Here is a 16029-nt window from a genome sequence, read left to right on the forward strand (position 1 = left end):
TTGTTCTGTTGACCATCTTTTTTATCTCGCACACCAGCTGATATAAATCTATATCCCTATTAATGTAAAGGACTACCTAGTTTCTTTAAGCCTGTTCTCCACCTAAGAAGGAACCTGGGTGTTTCATCTAAGGATGGAAAGGGAACCAAGCAACAAGTCCAGGCAAACCTCCCTCCCTTTTTCCTCCATGCACCTCTTTTTTTAAACATCTAACACGATGAAGAGTTCTGTAGAACACCAAAGGTTGTTTACTATTTTGTACCATTTTGGGTGACCCAATAAAAGTTCCTTGATTTTTGTATTTTTCCTTTTGAGTCAAGACAGCTACCTTTACTGGGTGATCTGGAAAATTTAGATATTGCATTTGAAATAAAAAAGGGTTTACATTTAAATATACTGAAATATTGGGATGGGTGATTAGGATGTATAGGAAAAGTCAAGTGGAGGCATTATTATTATACTTTGGATTGGATCGTACGTTCCTAAAAGTAGAGCAATTTTCATGACACTCCCACTAGGGGGAGGGAAGGAGGAGACATCGATTTTTCCTTCCTACCAACAATTTTCACTAATTCCCACTAATCTTCCACACTGTTTGAGAAGGTCCCCTAACCTTCTTGAACAAAGAAGGTTAGGGAACCGTCTCAAACAGTGTGGAAAGTAGTGGGAATTAGTGAAAACAGCTTCTCCCACTTCTGCTCACATGAGTTTCTGCTGAATCAGTCCCTTCCATTTCCAAAAGGGCAAGTCAGGATTCAAAACATTACATTTAAGCTGATTTTTATAATAATAATAATAATAATAATAATAATAATAATAATAATAATAATGATTTTAAGTGCAGTATAGATAATCACAATAATAGCAGAGTGTCTGTGTACACAGTCAACATGAATTTCCTAGTTTTTTTCCTAATTTAATGAAAAGGCATGAAATAAAGAACGTGGTCTGTTAAATTAAATATGAAAAAGGAGCTTTGCAGATTAGTTACAGCATTAAGTATATTTATTTAAAAATTAATTTACTATACAGTGGTGCCCCGCAAGACGAATGCCTCGCAAGACGGAAAATTCGCTAGACGAAAGAGTTTTCTGTTTTGGAGGTGCTTCGCAAAACGAATTTCCTATGGGCTTGCTTCGCAAGACGACAATGTCTTGCGAGTTCCTGCTGGTTTTTTCCCTCCCCCCCCCTTTTCTAAGCCGCTAAGCCGCTTAGCAGCTGATCCGATCAGCAGATAAGCCGCTAAAAGCCGCTAATAGCACTAATCCTCTAATCCGTCAATGGGCTTGCTTCGCAAGACGAAAAAACCGCTAGACGAAGAGAATCACAGAACGGATTCTTTTTGTCTTGCGAGCTATAAATCACCACTCCTCTTCTGGCCCAAAGTTATCCCAGTCAATTTATTTTTAAAAACTGAACAAACAACACTGACCATCCTTTGAGAAACGTATCTGTCTAGTCAAATGTTACTCTTTTCTTGGAGAGTTAAAAAAAAAAAGACAGCTTAGCTTTTCATTCAATTTTTGTATTCCAATATAGATTGTGTCATTTTTGTTCCACTTTCCCTATCTGAGTATTCTTTCCTGAGTATTTTTCCACGTAGAAATAAACTCCTGAAAAATAAATCTTAACTAAAGTAACTGTTAGTTAGAACTATTTTGGATACAAGTGTTTAATAAGTAACACTTATATTCTGAAAATAATTTCAATTAAAGTTTCACATGGGTCAATATCAAAAGCCTGTGAAAAAAGGCAAGCCCTTACCTGGTGTCAAAAAGATGTTAACAAAGGAACATTTGCTGGGAAGAGCATTCCATAAATATGGACCCACAACTAAAGACCCTCTCCCTTGTTACCACCCACCTTAGAGGGGGAACCTGGAGAAAGGCCCCAGTTTCTCATTATGAGACTGATGTGAGATTCTAGTCTGGACTGCGGAGTGTTAACACACACTACAGTTTCCCTAAGTGCCACATTTAGCTGGCCTGAGATGTGTGGGCCTAGGGTGGTATACAAACTTCATAAATAATAATAATTATTATACAATGAGCAACTTAGGTGTAACTAGGAGCTTGCATTTGCCCAGTGGGATGGATCCAAAGCTCCCACCCTCCCCTGGAAAACTTCTTCGGTCAAAATGGAACCTTTAGATCAAACCCAATTGCACCATTTTTCTTCTAGAGTGCTAACCACCATTTCATATCAAAGTCTCCTTAGCAATTAAAAGTTTTTTCCCCTTTATGGGTGGTTTTCAACTAGTAAGACAGAATTTAAATATTCTTAAACAAATGTGTGGCTTTCCATGAAGGATGTTATGCTTTCCACAAGTACACTCCCTTCTATGTGCACACACACATTCCTTTAGGCCAGAAGTGGGGAACCGCAGGTCTGGGGGCCAAATCTCTCTGTTTGGCCCTTGGAACTTTCTGTAAGTCACACTCCTCACCAGTGCTGCACCATGCCATTATCAACTGCTTTTGCTTGACTTGAACAATGTCAATGCCTTTTGCTTACCTGCATGGAGGATAGAAGTGTGTGTTTGTGTGCGTATGTAGGTATCTCTGACTTTTACTTGGCAGAAATTTAGCCTTCCAAACAAAGATAAGAGCTATAGCTGCTGTTCCACCAGTTTTTGCCTTTGGTCCCACCCAACACTACCATCCAAGCCCCACAACCCTGTTCATGAAGAATGTGGTCCTTCTGTATACTACTAACATGACATTGATTCATTTAAAAACAACACATGGCTTTTAAATATTTGTATAGATTTTGTAATAAATCTTAATATTTTCTAAAATATCATCCCATGTACATATAACCGATGAAAGAATTCTGTAGTTTATATAAATGAAAAAATGCACATATATTTACATTTCCACATCCAGGCATACAAATTCAGTTAATTAAGAAAACAATTAGTGCCACTCCATGTTTATACCTGACATACCTTTACATCAAAGTATGTGGGCAAGTGCTTTCACCGTCCAGCTAAAAAAATTATTCTTAAAAAAAATATACAATAAAAACATGATACTCCTGGGGTAGATCAGTTCCCATCATAACAAAAATAAAAATAAAAAAATTACTGATCGACATAGCTATAGAATTCATCTGGTGGTAGTTCCTTTGTGCAGAATCTTTTGATTATTATTATTTAAACAAAGAAGACACCATGGGCACCAACTGGGTTTGCATGAGTGGAGCTCCATGCAGAGGGATTGCCACTAAGGTCCAATACAGCCCTCCATTGTCCTTGTAAATTATGTTCACACATTGCATCAGCCACTACCCAGAAAGGTTGCTCTGTTTGCTTTCCATTGGTCAGGTAGTTTGCTTTCCATTTGCTCATTCAGGTCTGGCCAAGAATTTGGTCTGGACTCATTTAAACACCTGACCACTGCTAGACTGAGAGGGAGGACTGGAGGCAGAGGGAATAGAACACACACTAGGCTCTCATTCTGGCTAAAGGCCAACACATACAGAATATTCTGTTAGACCCCATGACAATCCCTCTGCTCAGGCCCCTGCAGAGCTTGTCTGAGGCCTGGGGCAGGAGTCCTTTTGGAATAAAGTTATAAACTCAAACTAAAAAAGCAGTCGGTTCCTGGTGGGGTTCCCTGGCCAGTTTAGCCCTCCAAAGCCTGGCTACACCTGCCCTACACGGGCCTCCCTCTACTCCTATGAAGAGAGATATTACTCTAAAACACAACTATATTCACAGGCTGTTAAACCACTATAAATAATTCTAAAAATATGTTTCTTTTTGTGATTTAACTAATCAGCAGCAGCTACCACATCTTCTAGCTAATTAAGGAGTTTATAGGCATGATGATGTTCAATTATAAAGATGGTAGCAAAATATAAGCTTTCATCAAAGGCTACCTAAGAGATAGGGGGAGTGAGAATATGAGGCCCAATATATTTTTCTTCCAAAACAGAAACCAGGTATTAAATATTAGCTCTAGAACTTAAATCTATGCTATTATGTTACTACACAACTGAATATATCACACTATGCAATCATTTTTGGCTTATTAACAAGAAGCTAACTATACTACCAGTGAAATGAGCTCATTTCATCAGCACTTCAAAGGCCAGATAGAACTGTACACAACCTTAATTTGATTAAAGTTAAGAGCCCTTTTACACAAGGTGTGGATGGCATCTTTAGGTTCTTTGATCCTGTTTAAACATGAATTATAAGGAATTATTTACAAACAAAAAGCTATGATGTTTTATTATAACAAATCCTAATTGGTTAAGCCGCTTAATAAAACAACATACCTATATAGGCGTCTCCCTGGATTCGTAGATATTTTCTTCTGAGGAGGCGTTCATAAAGGACCTGCATGCTGGGCTTGGCTAGTTATAAGGATTGTACACATGACTAGTTACTACACTCCTTTTTCCATCTGTGTTTTATTATTATTATCATCCTTAAAGTTAGTAAGAAAGTTTTATCACTCACCTAGTAATTAGTGCAATTAAATAAGAAAAATTAAAGAAGAGACTTTAGGAAAGTTCTAGATAAGGAGTTCTGGATGATGTACATTATGAATTTATTGGATTCTTATCACCTGTTTGGCTTTTTGTTTGTTAAATCATGATTGCCCAAATGCTAACAATTTCTGTTATGTGTGAGGCATATTTTATTTAAAAATTATTCAAAAAGTCAATTTTGAAATAAAAATGTACATCAAATAAGTAAACGGAAGGCAAAAGGAAAGACAGAGAATATAAGGCAAGTCAAAAGAAAAGAAAAGCAAGGTTTTTTCCTGAAATTTAAATAGGATTTCAGAATTTCAGGATTATTTTTTCCAAGAATCCCATTTGAATCTCATTATTTTGAAAGTTATTTTTTCCAAGAGAAGATTCTATATAGCTTATAACTAATAAATACAATAGTTAGATCATCTTGCAAAAGTCATTCATAAGATTATTTTTAGTGACTACAAAGCTGTGCAGTTGCATGTGAGTATGCCCCAATGACTTCATTCAGACTTACACAGATGCAACATTACTGGATGCAATTTCATAGTTTTAAAAACATATTTGCTTAGAATCATATTAGTAGTATTAGCACATGTAACTAAGGCATTAAACACTTTTGTAAAATACATAGGCCAAATTAAGATATTCAATAACAAAAATTTCAGAAATTCACAAATAGAGTATTAAAAACAGAAACTGTCAGCAATAGAAGCATACATTGAAAGCTACTCCCTTTCTACTTTGAAGTTCCCTTTTTCAAAACAGTTGATTAATTTGCTAATGCAACATGTGGGCTTGATTAAATTCTTACAGAGAAGCTTTGTTTGAATAGTTTTTAGTATATCTGCTGCTGGTGAAAAACACTTTTTAGTCTAATATAGACTAAATCCTAATATAGATACAATTCACAAGCACAATCAGGGCATGTAAACCACTATTGTGCAAGAGGCGCAGAAACTTGGCTTACTATGCAACAAGCAAGAGACCAATATGGTATCACATGAATAACAGGGGTCATTACCCCACAGAAAGTGGCATCCTGGTTTGCATACTAAACACTGCATTCTGAGATGTGCAGCAGCGCTAGAGCAGCTGGACTGAAATTAGGCCAGTCTGCATAGTTTGCACAGGTGTAAACAGGGATGATGTATTAAAAGAATAGTGGGGAATATAATAATCAATAAAATCTTGTAATTTCTTTTGTCACCCCTCGACTCAAAGTCTTTTTAAATTTTGCATTATTATTTTAATCAATTCCTTGGGTGAAGCTGTATGTTCAATCAGGTGATAAGGCTTAGAAGCATCTGTATGTCCTTTTGATGGTGGAATTAAACTCCCATGAACTATAATGTAACTTTGTAGGTTTCAGCATATTGATAAAGAATGACTAAACTTTTGATTATTATTTTAATTAAAGCCAAAGGTATTTGAGCTCATACTGGATATGTGTGTGATATAGCTACAATTATTTTGAGTTGTTGAAGAACCAGGAGGACCCAATATAAAGCTATCACTTCTGTGCAGGTAAGTAATATTATAAGAACACCTATGAGTTTCTCTTTTTTCAAACTGAACCACAAGACACGTTTTCATCTTCTCAAAGTTTAAAGCAGAGCCTATTTGTCTTGTTTGGTAAGGGTAGGCGGTGGCTAAAAGCAGAGAAAGGGGAAGGAATTCTTGTGCAATACAATAATGTTTTATGATCAAAGTTTAGATGTTAACTTTGGAGCAATGTTCTTCTTGGCTTACCTCAAGTCCTCTCAAAACCCATTTTCAAAATGACAGATGTACAAGCTATTGTGTTAAGAAACTGCAAAAATAAATTGGGCTTCTCATATGTCATATCTATTCCAGTGCTACCCAAAATGCGGATCCACAGACCTGTTTGGCCATTGGTCCCAGTAACTCCATCACAGCCCTGGTTGGGTGGGATGCATCAGGTACCAAATATGGTACCCAGTCCCTGACACTTGCAGGAGGAGGGGGGGGAGATGCCAGTCCACCATATCAGATAGCTTGAGAAACACTGGTCTAGTCAATAAATACTTTAGTTGGGGAGTATTTAGACTTAAACCAATGTATCAAAAAAACCAACATACTTCTTTTTAAATTTATGAATCTTTGGCAGAGCCCTGAGTAAGGACTTCCACTTGCTCAACAGGGCTTACACCCCTCTCTTCCTCCTGAATCCACCAACAGTGGTCAGGGTGGGGGACTTGGGAGAACCCTCAGAACAGTATATGGTGGGAAGAGAGGGGGCATTCTTCCATTGGGCAAGCTGTAATGCTTGCACAGGCAGAACATTCATCATAGCCCAATGTTCAATTCCACTTTTAGTTTGTATTAAAGCCTCAACTTCCACCACTCATAATTTTTGATAAATATGTACAGAACAGCCAGCATGTTTTTTTCCTTTTTGTCTTGTAATTCTTAACTAAAGATTCACCCTTGTGGTCTCAAACCAGTATCGATAGCACAGTACTTTATAAGTGAGCATAGCTAATATTAAGTATAGATAATGGTTGTGTTTACACATAATGCTAAGCCATGGTTTGTTTTAATCATGATTTTTTTCCAGAAAACCATGACCCATCTCAAGAGATAAGGCAACAAATAATGAATTGTTTCTCCAAAACGTAAGTTTTTCCCCCAGCTGCTTTTGCCTTGTGCTTCTGCAGCCTGACAAGCAACTAGGGTGGAATATCAAAATAAACCATAGTTAAGAAAGGCTGCTGCATTTTTACATAACTCCAAACCATAGTTAAAACAAACCACAGTTTGCAAACCAGCAAGAAACCATGGCTTTACATAACAGTTTGTTCCTAGAAAACAATGGTTAGTCTGCAGGGCAAAGTTCAGATGTTCAGACAAACCATGGCTTAGTGTTGTGTAAACCAGACCACTAAGTACAGATATAGATCTACCATTCAACACAACTGTTTTAACCTTTATTATAGCCCATTGCACTTTAGGTAATTTGTTCTTAAAGGTAAAAGAAACAGGGCAAATCTTAAGTCAAGAAGAACAAAATAAAAGACAACCTGTGCAATATATTAAATCTGAGGGCAGAAAACTATCTGCTGAATTAATTATCAGATATGCTGCAGACATCTAGTACTATAAAAAGTGCTTGCTGATACATATAGAAGCAAATAAAGTATTTATTTCACATACCTGCATCTAATTTCAGACAGGAAGGCAGCTCTTTTGATAAAGTGGTGAAATAGCTATGTAATCCTTTGAATGCAATCAGCAAACTGGCACAAAGTGTACGGTGGAGATTGTAAGCATGATTCAAGAAAGTCTCTGCTATTATAAAACTGCAGCCCTAAAAATAGATTTGTAAAGTTATCAATTCAGCACTAACAGTTACAACAAAATTACATTTAAAGATTAAGGTAAGGACAGGTCACAAAAAGGTGTGTCTAAACACAGCATTTAGCTCCCCACTTCTGGTGGTAGCCCTCCATGCCCGTCTACAAGAAGCTTCCCTAAGACTGGGGCATTTTCACCTCCAGAGCAGCAGCTATGAGGAACTGTTATTGGACAGAGAATAAGAAAACTAATGACATTTCCATGCACATGCAGGACATTCAGGGATGAAAGCTGCAATCCTGTACCATACTACTTTTTCAATAGGACTTTTGAGTAAATACTTAAAGGAAAAACCTCAGTGTATTTAAGAAAACAATACCGTGGCACTGTAAAACCATCTCTATTATGCAGTATCACTGAAAAGAAATGTTCTAAAATTCCCAATTCCTGACTAACACATTTTGTGCAACTGCACTGAGATACAAATGCTTTGTGTGTTAAAAATAATGTTAAATATTTATCATTTCTTTCAGCAATTAAAAAAATAAATAAAAACAACGATTACAATCTTACATCAGCTGATAATTGTTTGGTGTAATTGCTGCCAAAAACAACACTTTCAAGAGAAGGAATCACAGAATCCCTGTTCTGTGCGGGTGCATTTCTGTTTAGCCAAGTATTTTTGACAGGACGAGGAAAGCTAAAAAAAAGGGGGAAGAAAGAAAGAAAAACATCTGAGAGAGGGGCAGAGGAGAAAACAAAATTCAGAATAGAAATGCAAGGTGAATTAGAGACACATGGGCGAAGAACACACAGCATCATTTTAAGCCATAACCCAACATATTCTTTTAAGGTGTCTGCTGCAACTGGAGGTATGTGCCAGTGTACCTCCTAGAATCTAGAAGGCGGATTCTGATAAGAAATGTAGAAAGTTTGCAAGTATAATTTGGCAGGTGAACAAACGGAAAACACTGGCTGGAATCTAAAAACCTATGTAAGTGATATCGGTTACCGATGATCACTTGGGATTACAGCAGCACCCATACCACAAGGTAAACCACTTTTGAAATTAATGTGGCTTTCAAAAGCAGTTCTTGATATGGCAAGGGGTGTATGTGTATATAAGCAGTGGGTCTGCAACTTACGCTCACTTTACATACATGAGCGCAACCGCTTATGGGGGCAGGAATAAATAAATAAAGAGTGGGGAAAACCCACTGTTCTCTACTCTCCATTTATTTATTTCCCCATAACCCATGCATCCAGCTGGTTTTCCTTGTTTATTGGGCTCTGGGAAGGTTGTGGGAGGTCCTGGGATGCTCCCAGAACCCTCACACTTCCTTTCCAAAGCCCAGTAAGCAAGACAGCATATTTCTAGGGCCCTTGTGAAACCTTCCCAGAGCCTGGTAAGCAGCCATCTGCCGGGGGCTGTTGGAAGACATGTAAAAAAAAAAAAATCACACTCAAATATATGTCTAATTTTAGATTTAGTTTAAAAAATGCATCACATGTGAGAAGATGCAGAGTCTTATTTACATATACTGTCTAAAATTTACAGCTTCTAAATAAAGCACTGTGCATAAAGAATCTCGTATAGTGTCATCCAAGACTTGCAGAGAAATTAAGTATCACTTATCCTTCCTTTGGCTTGTAGATCAAACAGTTCCAACCATTTCTGGTTGTATTTTGTTAAGACAAAAACAAGGACTTAAGCAATTTTAAGACAATTGGAAGATAACCAGAAATGCAGTAAGTTACAACAGTGCACTCCAATTATACCATATATGCTAAGTTAAATCAACATAATGGGCTAGAGTAGCAATAAGCAAGGACATTAGGCTCACACACAGTCAGTGAAAGAAACTTTTACCCCAGCTTAGGATCTGAAGGGAAAGTTGTGCAGTGAGAATGTGCAAGCTGTAGCAGCAAGTACAGCCCAATCCACTTCTCTGCATCATCTCCCTGTTTGTCCATTACACTCATACATTACTAGTCTAACCCAGGAGTAGTCACACATTTTGTTGCCTGTGTGGGATTGTGACTTTGGTAGACTCCAAATCCACACTCCTTCTACAGCAAGACCTTTCATGTGATGCTCGATCAACACATTCAGTGTAAGAGAAGTGCACTGTATATGTGAAGAATGATCAGGGAAGAATACCATCACTATTATTTGTTTCCCTTCCACCACCTTTAGCAAGCAGAACATTTTAACTGAGTTAGGACGACTTCCAAAGAAACCATAAAATCAGAGGAAGACATTATTGCCACCATAACAGAAGAACCTCAACAGATGGACAGACCTTTGCCAAGAATAGAAATGGCAATAGACAGCAAAAGCACTAACACCGTCCAGGAAAGGCAACTCATCTTCCCCATTTGCCACTAACCATAGCCAACAGCTAATCCTTCTAGCTTCCAATTCTGGATAAGAAGATTCTTCTCCTTCCAGCAATCCACCATGCCTTTCTCCTACTAATCTGTGGCACAAATGGCTGTGTTACAAAAGGAAACACACAAACTGTATTCTAAAAGGGCAGGGGGAAATCCTTTGTGAAGAGTTAACGCAGCCTTCTCTGAGCTGTCACCCTCCAAACATTTTGGACGATGCCCATCAGCCACAGCCAGTGCTGTACTGGATGAGACTGATAAAGAGTTGTAGTCCAAAACATCTGGGGAGGATGTCAGGTTGCTGAAGGCTGAGCTAAGGTGTTTACAGTAATTTTCATCTTGCCTCTTTCACTGGTGTTTTATTACGCTAAACATGAAGCATGTTACAGCACGTATGTTTTAAACTAGGGGTTATGCCCTTGCTTACTCTGCTTGCTGACACCCCACCACACATCAACCCCCTAGAGAAGAGGTTTTCAACCTTTTTGGGTCCATGGCTCCCTTAACCAACCAAATTCTTTCTGTGGCACCCCTATGGGGCTCAAGAGCCCAGTTATGTCACCCCTTCCCTACAGAGCTGGCAGTCCCTCGCCCCTTTTCGAAGCCTCCCTCGTGGAGTGTTCCCTCAGTCTCCTCTCTTCTCCCCTCTCCTTGGGAGTCTTCTGGGCATCTGTAGCTGCCCCCCCTGCCCCCAAAGAGAGGTTCTTCCTCACACTGCCCCACAGGGGCCTGGGAAGCAACTCCTGGTGAGCCCAGAGATACCATTCGCCTGGGGAGCTTGTAGCCAGGGCTGCTGCAACAAACAGTTGTGCAAGCCTTTGGGAGACAGAAACGTGAGAGGGCATCAGAGAAGGGAGGGAAGGAAAGAGAGGCAGAGGCTAGTTCATCCAGGTCTGGGGCTTTTTACATGCTGCTACCAGTAGAGATCCCACTAGTGGCATTTCCACCTACTCTCAGGTTTGGTGGGAGGCAAGTAGGGCTGGGCAAAGAGATGCCTCCATTCAATCCAACATCACCCCACAGACTGGCAGAAAGGTGGCTAGGGACTCTGCCCCTAACAGAATAGCCCAGAGAAAGAGATAAACCAGAACACTGTCACAATTCCTGTACTAAAAGCACTAAAAGCAAGATTATCATAGCCTAGGCCACCAAAGTAAACAAGGCAATCTAAATTCCATTAAAATAATCATGAACTGCATCACTTCATTACTTGATTAAAACTAGGGCAGAGGTTTTTCTAGCAGTTATGGTTGTGTGGTTTATCATTCAGCAGGTCCTGGGCTTACCATCTCCTTTCTATTCCAACAAAAAACTGAAACAGAAATTTCAATTAAATTGAACGGATATTTATAATACTCTGGGTTTACATAGAACTAGTCACTGGTATGTATAATACACATTTCAAATAATCACCACTCCAACTAAATTACTATCACTTTAATGACCAAACCAACAAGCAATTAATTATTTCATTTTATTAAATGATTAATTTAAAAAAGTATAAAATCAATATTAAATTACCTTATTAATGGTTGGTGAAGCGCTACTAAAGAGGCATGGACTATAACAGAGATGACAGAAAGGTGAAAGTAATCAAACATAACATTGACATAGTGATGAAGGCCTTGGTTTAAGGTAAAGTGCAACTTTAGTGTTCTGCTGCTAATTAGCTGCAATGTGCTCAGGTCATCTGGCCTAAAAGAAAAAGAGTATAATCACAACCAACATTTTGAAAGTAATTTAATACTACAATAATGCAAATCAATGCTTCAAATCTCCTGTACCATAGTTACTATAAAACAAATCCATCAAGATCTAACTACTTTTTTTTTATATGCAGGACCTGTAATGAAATAGTGGTGCTCTGCCCAGTGAAATAACTGAAGTCTCCCTTATACATCTCAGTATTTTTGTATACAGAGGATTTTGCACATAACTACCCATGTTTAACTCACAATGAAGTCAATATAACCTACATATGTGGAAATGCACAAATCATTTTTTATATAAGTATCTGATGGGAAAATCTGTTAAGATGGAAACAACATATAATAAATTCAAGTATTAGGCATCTCTCTCTGGAAAACCTCTCAAAGAATTAGTCCCCCACCCACCCACAACTTCAATAACTTTTAGAAAGTGCATGCCTAATTCAAGGGCTGTTTTGCTTGCAGGAATTTCAGTACATCCATGGACTTCACAATCCCAGTTTCCCATTACTTTAACATTAGGAAACGCTACATGAAAATGTGGTTCAGTTTCCACCAACACTGAAACAAAGAATTCCTTGATGCACAAAGAACTGTGAGCAAAAACCATTTCTCTAAAAGTAGAAATAGCAAGAATATGAATGTTTAGTTTTAAACTTACGAATAATCTGTATCTGTAAAGTGTAGATCTAAAGAGAGCAGGAAATTCATTTCATTCAGAGACTCTTCAATCTAGACAGGCATTTCAGAAGAACAATTATATATTATTGTTATTAATACAAACTATAGTTTTACTATACAATCATATCCAGACTTATTAACTTAATTTTTTAAAAAATTTTTTTATCCTACCCATCTTGCTGGGTTTCCCCAGCCACTCTGGGTGGCTTACAATACATATAAAAACAAAACAAAGCATTAAAAAACAAAATATCCTGTACGAGCAACAAACCACCCAATAAATCAATAGAAACCAGTAACAACAATAGCAATAATAAACAATTTACTGTTATACTCAAATTAAAATAACCACCAACCCTAACTAAACATTTGACCAACATCATCCCGACAAAAACAAAACAGAGGAACCAAAATTAGAACCATTTAAAACATTTCAGCTAGTTGCCCCAACCCAAGAGTTGTTCCAGCAATGTCCCTTCGGCATCCCAGGAGCCTCTTTTAGGAAGGACACAAAGTGGCTTCAAATCAGTCTGAAGGTAACTACAAATATACATGCATGAATACAGGGGAATAATCAAAAAATGAAATGAAATCAACAGCAACAATGTAAATAAATAAAAAAGTATTGTGTATTTTGGGTCTATGGACCACAATAAAGTTGTGTGTGCGCAAACAAACAAACAAACAAACAGACAGACAAACACAGTGCCATGCATTCCAAATTCACTAAAATTTACTAAAAAATATTAATATACCACCCTTAATTTTTCATCAACTCCAGAGTGGTGCATAATAAGTTGAAATATAGTAATAAAAGATCTTACAAAAGAACGGCAGATAGAACAGTCAACTGCAATTCTTCTTCTTCTTGAACACTAATCAAGTTTTAAAACACCTGGATGACTAAGAGAATCCTAGATCTTGTCCTGAATACTGATAATAAAGAATGGTCCTATTTTAATGCTATGCTCCCATGTCTGCAAGGCAGAGAGGGGATCATTGCTAAATCTTCTTGTATTGGTTGAGGGCAAAACCACATTGGAATAGGGAATTCATGTTGTCATAACCTTCTGAATGGCAACAAGAATCTGCAGTGGACCAACCATGATAAAGGGAAGAACTGGGCATATTAGGGGCATACTGGAAGTTAGTCAGAATTCTGACCTCACTCAGGGTCAATCCAACCTTCAACAATGTGATAACATTACATGTGCTAAAAGTGCTAAGTTAATGCACTACCAACTGAAATCAATGAAGAGCTCCACATGCTTCCAACTCAATGGGGCTATAGGAGACTGTACTGTCATCTATTCCTGGGAGTTTTCTTGTGTCTTGTTGAAGGAGTGTGTTTGTAATGAGCAGGATAATGTCATGGCATTATTTTGCTGCTGCATATTTACTGGCTGCCTTCCTTGAATGGGCAATATTGGTGTGCAACGTTGTAGCACCCAGGGACGCTGCGGGTGTATCTGTTAGCACTTCAACATTAACATTTATGTCCACATCTACTGTTGTTGTTCCTAGTGCACACAGGATTGATTGTGTGGTAATTCGTCAAGCTATTTTAACAGTTAAATATATGCTATTACCTTTCTTTCATCCAACAGCATTTTAATTTTGAAGATCATAACATCATCCACAGACACTTCCTCATTTTTATAAAGAATTTGAAAGGTTTTACTGCAGACTACATTGTCATGGACTGAAGCTGGAAAGGCAAGATCAGCACCTAAAGAATATGGATAAGAGGCAATCAAGGCTCAAAATATCCTGATTCTATGTTTACTTACAGAATGACAACTGTACCATGTTTAGGCTTCATTTTAAGAAATGGTTATTTGTAATAATTAGTTTTGTCATTCATATAGCGTATTCTAAAAAGACTGTCCATTCAAACACTTGAAAGCTGATTTGACAGCAAGTAAGGAAGGGCATTCATAGTTACTTCAATAGATAACAGTAACATTTACAAACCAGTTCCCAGAGCCAGTGTAAATTTACAGGCAAGGTATAAAAGCAGTGATGGAAGTAACGAATAAGCTGCAGTTTAATGAAAAGTAAATCCAAGAGAACCTGGAACACAGTATAAAACTACTTTTACACTTCAACTTTTTTTTTTTTTGCCTTTTCGAAAGATCCACTAAATTGTCAGTAACCGCTTAAATATTTTGTTAAATACAGCACTGTTCGCATTTCCAGTTTGAGAATGAAGGCTCTTAGATTTCTCAAAGGGTAATGTTTTTTGTCAAGACCCAAGTACTCATTTTTAGCAGCCCTCCAACAGGCAACAATATATGCACAAATGGCCCTAAAGTTCACACCCACTGTCAGAGGTATTCACGTGACGAAAACTGGTAATTTTTGCTTATCTGATGGACAGCCCTTTGGGAAAGGGAGAGGATGTGGTCCTGCAAATTCATCTTTTCTCCTGCAGACAGCTCTCCACCACCAAACATATTCTAGAGCAGATGGAAGCCACAGAGGTAAGGTGAAATAAGCAAAAATTGTATTCTTCCTCGGTTAACCTGGTGTTTGCTGGAACAAAGAGTCTTCCATCATGGGAAGGACACAACTAGATACAGCCCTTTTACATTTCTCCAAGATCTTTAAAACCAAGTGTTTTCACCTATCTTAAGCTTAATTAATCAAGTAATCAAAAAGTATATGATTAATTAACTAACACATCTTTAATCATTTCAGAATTTTCCTTTATTAAATAGTAATTATTCACTCAAATAGTAATGAAAAGATGTTTACTTACTGGTTGCACGTAACAGGCTTGCTTCAATTTTGTGTGGAATTCTTGGAGGAATCTTCATTGATACACGAATCTGGTAAAAGCTACAGTAAACAAAATTATTTTCAAGCTAATACTGTTTTAACATAAACTGATATGTATATATTTTAAATATTTCTACCCTATTTCCCCATCAAGAGGGCCATAAAAAACACTCAATGAAATCAGTTACGAAAAGCATTTTATACACTACTGTTAATTGTAATTAAAATAATTCAATACCAATTAGCCAGAAGGGAAAGAGAAGCATAAGGTCAAAGTAAAAACCACTTAAACATATTATCATAACTCCACTAGCCAGGTTTGCATTTCTTAATTACAGTAGGCTTCTTATGTAGCTTACAATCCTACTCAGACGTGCAGAGAAACCACTGATCCAATTTGGGGCCAGGATTTTTCTGAAAATCTATATGTTGAGATCGCACACAAGGACTTCTGATTTCTGTCACACTTCATTATCTCATTGAGAACTGATTTTTGTTTTTGTTTTTATTGGTTCCATTACAAATAGGAACAATTATTGTATATGCTATGTTATGTTATTCTATATTATATCATATGACAACATATGCTATTCTATGATGTTATTCTATGCTATTACCACAAAATTTTCATAAAATGTTTATTACTACTTATTACAATAAA

General features: G+C 37.4%; 1 protein-coding gene across 2 annotated transcripts in view; it reads right to left on the minus strand.

The window, feature by feature from the left end:
- The window catches only part of FAM135A (family with sequence similarity 135 member A), a 56205-nt gene that overhangs the window by 25763 nt on the left and 14413 nt on the right, over positions 1–16029 (minus strand). The window contains exons 4-10 of one of the 2 annotated variants that reach the window (XM_082218233.1): positions 15349–15428; positions 14177–14316; positions 12568–12638; positions 11719–11892; positions 8380–8506; positions 7666–7819; positions 4285–4362 (exon numbers count right to left, since the gene is read on the minus strand). In XM_082218233.1, coding sequence (XP_082074359.1) covers positions 4285–4362; positions 7666–7819; positions 8380–8506; positions 11719–11892; positions 12568–12638; positions 14177–14316; positions 15349–15428 — 824 coding nt within the window. The remainder of the gene's footprint in view (positions 1–4284; positions 4363–7665; positions 7820–8379; positions 8507–11718; positions 11893–12567; positions 12639–14176; positions 14317–15348; positions 15429–16029) is intronic. The other variant, XM_082218234.1, reaches the window with a different exon arrangement.

This window comes from Podarcis vaucheri (genome assembly GCF_965113315.1).
Source record: "Podarcis vaucheri genome assembly, chromosome: 3".
NCBI classification, from domain to species: Eukaryota; Metazoa; Chordata; class Lepidosauria; order Squamata; family Lacertidae; genus Podarcis; species Podarcis vaucheri.